Source organism: Mustela nigripes, chromosome 15 (genome assembly GCF_022355385.1).
Source record: "Mustela nigripes isolate SB6536 chromosome 15, MUSNIG.SB6536, whole genome shotgun sequence".
Classification (NCBI taxonomy): Eukaryota; Metazoa; Chordata; class Mammalia; order Carnivora; family Mustelidae; genus Mustela; species Mustela nigripes.
Window position 1 is genome coordinate 21,688,023 of NC_081571.1, and position 7,365 is coordinate 21,695,387.

At 43.2% G+C, this 7,365-nt stretch overlaps 1 protein-coding gene across 2 annotated transcripts in view; it reads left to right on the plus strand.

Annotated features, from left to right (window-relative positions):
* The first annotated feature begins 2,176 nt into the window (after nt 1–2,176).
* Nucleotides 2,177–7,365, plus strand: part of CKAP2 (cytoskeleton associated protein 2) — an 18,120-nt gene continuing 12,931 nt past the window's right edge. For both annotated transcript variants that reach the window (XM_059377703.1, XM_059377704.1), the window contains exons 1-2: nt 2,177–2,331; nt 3,296–3,377. In XM_059377703.1, the coding sequence (XP_059233686.1) occupies nt 2,262–2,331; nt 3,296–3,377 (152 nt within the window). In that variant the 5' untranslated portion in view covers nt 2,177–2,261. The remainder of the gene's footprint in view (nt 2,332–3,295; nt 3,378–7,365) is intronic.

Consider the following 7,365-nt stretch of genomic DNA (forward strand, 5'->3'; position numbering starts at 1 on the left):
TGGAAAATCAAGTGACAATAGAGGCCCAAGTAGGTTTCTGGCGTCTCTACTATATTCCCTATATTCCATTGCTTTCCTTTTCTTTCCACCAAGCCAGCTATACTGTCTTGATTACTGTGGCTTTATAATACATCTTGAAGATCAGGTAGTGTTAGTCCTCTGACTTTGTTCTGTTTCAAAATTTTTTTGCTTCTCTAGATCCTTTGCATTTCCATTTAAACTTTAGAATCTGTCAATGTCTATAGAAAGGTCTTCTGGGATTTTGATTAGGATGGGCTTGAACAGCTCAACTTGGAGAAAATGGACATCTTAACAACATAGGGTCTTCTGATAATAAGCATCTCATCTCTCCATTTATTTAGGGTTTCTTGAATTTCTCTCAGCAATATCTTGTACTTGTCCACAGAGTATTTTTGCCAGAACCTCTTAGCTTCTGAATCCAATGGTTCCTTTCAGTCCCAATCTTACTACACCTCTTCAGTGCCTAACATTGGACCATTACCTCTTTCTTTAGGCTCCTTTCTTCCCAGACTTCCTGTCCTTACCCGGCCTTTGTCTTCCTTCTGTTCTTTGGATAGTCGCATCCTGTTCTCTCACAGGTGCGCTCTCTCTGTTTCACAGGAAGCTGATCAGCTATACTCCAGGTGGCTGCAGTTAAATGTCAGCTGTGTTGGCAAAGAAAGTCCTCTCTTGGATCTTTTAGAGAATCGTCTGCCTTCCCTCCAACAATTGTACGATGATGATATTTCAAACAGTGTCTTTAAAAAGACAGCATTCTTGGAGTGGGTGAGTCTGGAGATGGAAAGGGAATTGCCATGTTGGGAAACCTAGCAGTTTTGTAGGATTTTCTACCCACCATCTCAGCCTATTGAGCTCTCCATGTTTTCTTTGAGTCACTATTTTTAACGATGCCCATTTACAAAAATACTGAAATTTACATAACATAAAATAATTCTTTTAAAGTGAACAGCTCGGTGCTCTCTTCCCATTTGCACCTACCTGTAGCCTCTGGCAACCACCAATCTGTGTCATTTCACTGTGGATTTATCGATTATGGATGTTTCATATGGAATCATACCATATGTGTGACCTTTGGTGGCTGGCTTTCCTTAGCATAATGGTTTAGAGATTCTTGAGTCACTTCTTTTTTTACATTCTATTTTGTTCTCTGTCACTTAATGGGAATCCGTGGTTACCCAGCCTGTCTGATGAAACTTTGGTAGATAATAGACAATATTAACAGTAATGTGCAAGCAGCAGTGTTTGGTTTGGTTTGGTTTAGGTATGGTGATTGGTGCTGTTTGGCTCTTGGTTCTACCAGACCTGGCTTCGAGTGCAGGCAAAGTCACACAACGTTATACTTCACATTTCATCAAGAAAAAAACAACAGAACATCCCAAACTAACTTCCTCATTAGCAAGATGCTACCATACGTGCCTTTAGGAAAATAGCACAGAAAGACAGGAAGGACTGACCGTTGGGAGCCAGCTCTGGAGGCTCTCAGACCTGTGCAGGAGGTACAGAAGTTGTATCCTTCTGGTTCTGCCTCCATGCTCAAAACCAGGCTCAAACAAGTAACCTAAAGTGACACCTTTTGTTGCTCTGTCATCCATACTGGTTTACTTAAAAGTGCCCCACTCCAGGGACGTTCAGAACAAACCTCGCATTCTGGTCCAGGCCTACATTAACCTCCAGGGGCCTGGAACACGAATCGGAGGGAAGTCATTGCGTGGGCATAAACAGGATGCTCCGCCAAAGGAGGAGTCAGTGTTGTCAGCAGTCCCACAGACCCTCTTCCTAGCTGTCATATGGCCACGAAGTCAAGTTGGGGAAAGGGAAATACACCTGCTCTGGGTACAGCAGTCTGTGCTCACAGCCTCCTCAACGAACACGCGGTTAATGTGCGCGGCCAAACACTTCTCCAGTCTGCCTTCCCCCACGCCCCGTGAGCGTTCAGACGAGTCCTATCTGCCTCACAGCAGGGACTTGGCAGGTCCAGTACCCCCAAGGTCGCAAGCTCAACGCGGAAACAGCTGACCAGTCCGGCCAGCCAGGCCACTCAGCTGGGCGGCCCTAACCGAAACTGGCAGACGCACGGCCCGCCCCCGCCGCCCAGGCTCCGCCTCTCGGCGCCCATTGGCTCATTCAATTCACGCCGCGCCTTCTACCGCGGGGCGGGCGGCTTGCTCTGTGTGCCGCGGCCTTGGCTTGCGCAGTCCGGGACTGTCAGAGGTGAGACGCGGCCCCCTTCGGTAGCGGCCATGAGCACCCCAGCCGTGCCTCAGGACCTGCAGCTGCCCCCGAGCCAGAGGGCTCAGCCCGCGTTCAGAGGTGAGGGTCGCGGTGGCTGGAGCGGTGCGACCCCCAGGTGCCTCGTTTGCCCGAGGGGACGGGGGTAGGGGGGTGACCGTGGGGGAGGGGGTCGCTCGGATATAGCGGCCAGGACCTCGAGTCCGCCGACCAGCTTCAGCCCCTACCCGTTGTGTGAGAAGCCTGGGCAGATCGCTCGGCCTCTCACAGCCTCATTCTCAGCAGGAGCGAAATGGACAACCAGAGCGGTGCCCTGTCCTGTGTTAGTGTGCGGGGCCGAGCGCCTCACGTGCGGTGGTTACTGGCCGGGCGTGACCTTCTGGTGGCGGAGATGGGCCAGGCGTGGACGAGTCCGTTTAGCGAGGGAGGCTGCGAGGCACTCCTGCCAGCCCCCGGGGGTTGGGGACCCGGGACCTGCGGGGGGCGGGGCCGCGCCCAGCTCGAGGGCCGAATGCGCTTGCGCAGGGCGCTCCCGCGGGCTGTGTGGGGAGCTAGTTTTTGGGAGAGGTGGGATTGCATTGTCGGATGCTTCAAATTTAACGCAATCGACTTTATATCCAGGGTGGACTGGGTATTCAGAAATAATATTGTTAGTTCTTGGTCCTGCACATGGGAGTACAGAGGAAAGAAACTCAGACCCAATCCAGTTCTGGTAAATTAGAACTTGGAGTCTAGTGTCTCGACTCTGCTGTTCAGTGTCTTAAAGCTTGGCTTTCAGTAACCGTAAGTTGAAAATGATGTCCTCCAGATTTTTCACTTTCAGACAAAAGAGAATGTGATTCTTGTGCAGTGGTTGTAGGGACCTTTTATAGTAACGACCTCTTAAAAATGGGATTATTTTTCAAAGTCAATACTGAATTGGGAAATTTTCTGTTGTGTTTAAAGTCTGATCTCTAGAAGAACATTTTTTGAAGATGTTCATTTAGTGAATATTTATTTGCTGTTATTGTAACAAATGTTGACTTGTTGCTTTTTTGTTGTTTAGAACAAAGAAGACAAAAACTCAAGGAACATATATTAAAAAGAAAAACTTTTTTTGCATACAAACAGGAAAATCACATACCCAGGTGAGGTCAAAATTTCTCGTTTCAGATCTATAAAATTGTATCAGAGCTGTTTAATAAAAATGTGATGGGAGTCACAGTTGTACTGTAATTTAGAATTTTCGGCGTGTCTGGGTGCCTCGGTGGGTTCAAGCACCCTGCTCTTGATTTTGGCTCAGGTCAGATCTTAGGGTGCTGGGATTGATCCCTGCTTCCAGCTCCCCTCTCATCGGGGAGTCTGCATGTCTCCCTCTCCCTGGCCCTTCCCTAGTTGGCTCTTTTTCTCTCTTAAATAAATGAATCTTAATTTTTTTTTTCCTAGGGGTACATGGGTGGCTCAGACATTAAGTGTCTGCCTTGGGCTCAGGGTCATGATCCCAGGGTCCTGGGGTTGAGCCAGGCATCTGGCTGCCTGCTCAGCGGGAAGTCTGCTTCTTCCTATCCTCTGCTTGTATTCTCTTCTTGCTGTCTCTCTCAAATAAATAAATGAAATCTTTTTTTTTTTTTTTTTTAAGTTTTATGTATTTGACAGAGACAGACACAGTGAGAGAGGGAACACAAGCAGGGAGAGGGAGAAGCAGGCTTCCTGCTGAGCAGGGAGCCCTATGCGGGGCTTTAATCCAGGACTCTGAGATCATGACCTGAGTCCAGGGCAGACATCTAACAACTGAGCCACGCAGGCGCCCCTAAATGAAATCTTAAAAAAAATTCTAGTTGCCATTTTGGGGAAGTTTTTATTTATATATATACATATTATGTATAGTTAGTGAACATAGAGTATATCAATAGTTTTTGATATAATTGTTTATATTTAAAAATATCTATATTATTTGTTTATCTGGGAGAGACAGAGAGCACCAGCAGGGGGATGGGTGGAGGGAGAGGGGCAAGCGGACTTCCTGCTGAGCTTGGAGCCTGTGGTGGGGCTCAGTCCCAGGACCCTGAGATAATAATCTGAGCTTAACGGACTGGGCCACCCATATGCCCTCTGAAAATTGTTTTTAAAAGATGAATTGTAATAACATTTAGTCCAATATACCCCATGTTATAATTTCAACATGTAATTCTTAAAAGTTATTGAGACATTTTATATCCTTTTTTGGTACTGTGTTTTCAAAATCTTGGTGTGTATTTTACACTTTCACACATCAATTTGGACTAACCATATTTCAAGTGCTCAGTAGCCTTACCTTCTTGGATAGCACAGCATTGCTTCCTGTGTATATTAATTCATACTCTAAGATGAAACAATTAATTTTAAAAACAAAGTGCTAGTATATATCAAAATATTGACTTATGATTTATGCAGTGCTACAAAGGTCAGTCTTAATTTAGTAAGGTTTTTACTGTGTGTGTGGGAGAGAGGGGGGCGGGGCATGAATGGTTATTCTTTGAGAGGTTACTCTCCTTAGATGTTTAGAGATCCATTGGGTTCTTATTGGTGTTATTGGTGTTATTTTGTTAAAATTTAAAAACAAATAGCATATGGTTGTGGCTGGAAGGAAGCCCCATGAAAGTATATAAAGCAGAAGATCAGATGCCCCCTCTAGAGCTAACTGTTAGTCACATCCTTTAGACTCTTTCTGGCATTCTAAGAGCATCGGCTTTAGAGTGTTAAGGGCTGGACTCCAAGTCTGGCACTACAACTGTGTAACCTCAGGGGAGTTAACCTGGCTTCTTTGAGTCCATTTATTTATACTAAAATGAGATAGTAATGGGGATCAGATGAGATAGTGAATGCATTGTACTATGCCTGGTATATAGAGAGAGCCCAACAAGCAGTAGCTATTATTTCACGATCTCTCAGTGGCTTTATACACAGAGCACCGGTTCTTGAGTTACTCTTACTCCTAGTTTCTTTAGTTTCTCCAAAGAGTTATTGCTATATTTTGTCTTTGCAAATGCTTCCTACCCTTCCTTGTGGTTGAGAGTGGTCAGATGGTGCTTATATTTAGGAGGTACAGGTGATAGGGCTTGCTGATGGGTTAGGTATGGATGGGATGTGAAAGAAAGAGTGCCCTTTAAGAGGACCCTGAATGTTCCAGATTAAGAGCGACCGCTCAATCCAATACCTGATCCTTATACTATGTCCTACTGTGGAGGGGGAAATGTTAGAAAAGACATTATTAGGTCAGTTTTCAACTAGAATATAAATAATAGATTAAGGCGTATGTCAAGTTGAATTTGATAACTAATGTAGTTATGTAAGAGAACGTCACTATTTTTAGGAAATAAACATGGAAGCTTTTAGGGTTTAAAGGTAATCATGTATATATCTTAACTTTAAAAGTTCAGGAAGAAAAAATTGCATGTACTCCACACCTACACATGTTCAGAAACACTGCAAATGATAATGCAAGTGGAATAAAAGGTTAACACCATGCAGATCTGGGTAAAAAGTATGGGAATATACTTTGAACTATTTGTAATTTTGCAACTTTGAGTTTGACATTATTTCCAAATTTTAAAAATTCTTTTTAATTTTACGTTAATAGCTTACATTAAGTGCTTTACATTTTCTTTTGCAAATCCTGCATTTCTTCATTTAAAACAGAAAGTGATCCTAGATTTTTTATTTGAATAACTGAGTGGATAGTGGTATCATATGTCTAGAAGGGAAAGACGGAGGGAGGAATGGGGGAATCAGGAACTTTGATTTGACCGTGCTCAGTTTGAGGTACCAACAGGATATCCAAGTGGAAATGCCAAATAGTTACGTCTGAAAGGCTGGGTTGAGATTGAGACCAAAGATTTAAACTTGGGAATTATCAGTTTGTAGATGATATTTATTTAAAACTTTGAGGTAGCATAAGATTACTAGAGAACGAATAAAGAGAATAGTAATTCAAGTACGAGCATAATTCTCAACTACTTATTTGAATAAGGAATTCAGCTGGGCCATGGAATTTATAATACTTTTATACACAGTGAGAAGATAAGAAAATTCTGAAATTCTTCTGGCTTTACCAAGAAATCTCACAAGTACTGTATTTATTCCTTTCAAAAAACAGATGTCATCTTAAATATTGTTATTTGAGCAACAAATTGTTAAATAGACAACTAATCAGAGTTTTAGCTTTTCAAAATTAAATCATTCTATTTTACAGTCTCTAGGGTGGGTATTTTAAGATTCCTTTGTTTAGATAACTCTTGTGAGGGCAGTTTTATCATAACAAGACAGAATGGGACAGAACATATTTTCATATAACTCTCCTATACTGGATAAGTGAATAAAGTAGATTCTCCATATCCTGAAATTTTATAAGCTAGCAGTTGAAAGGTCAGCAATTTCAAGACTAAGTACTAGAATTCTGTTAGCACAGACAGACAAGGAGGAGATCCTGAGAAGTATAAAACTAAAATAAACAGAAGAAAAATTTAAAATTTATTCATTTTTTTAAAAGATTTTATTTATTTTTTTGAGAGAGAAAGTGAGCAAGAGCAAGAGCACACACTGTGGGGGGGGGGGGGGCGGGGTTAGGGGGCAAGAGGCAGAGGGAGAAGCACACTCCGCATTGAGCAGGAAGCCCAACATGGGGCTTGATCCCAGGACCCTGTGATCATGCCCTGAGCCAAAGGCAGATGCTTAACTGACTGAGCCACTTAAGTGCCCCTAGAAATTTTTAAAACTGAAATGCAGCTTTGAGCCCTAGCTCAGAGGTTAGGAAGAAGATAGACCTAATCGAAGTGGACCAGCTGAGGTAGGAGGAAAGGTAGAAGAAGTGGTGATCCATAGCCAAGCGAGGAAAGTGTCGAAGGAAAGAAGAATGTCTGCCTGTGTCAAGTGCTGCTTAGGTTCAGTAAGGGGAAAACGGAATTGCCCCATGAGTTGTAGAAACACGGAAGCAGATGACATGAGGAGTCTCCAGTGGAGTGTTGAGGATACGCTCCTAATAGGCGTGGGCTGGGGAGAGAATGGAATGTGACAGCATGGAGACAGTGTGTATAAATACAGGCTTTTTTTTTTTTTTTTTAAAGATTTTATTTATTTATTTGACAGAGAGAGATCACA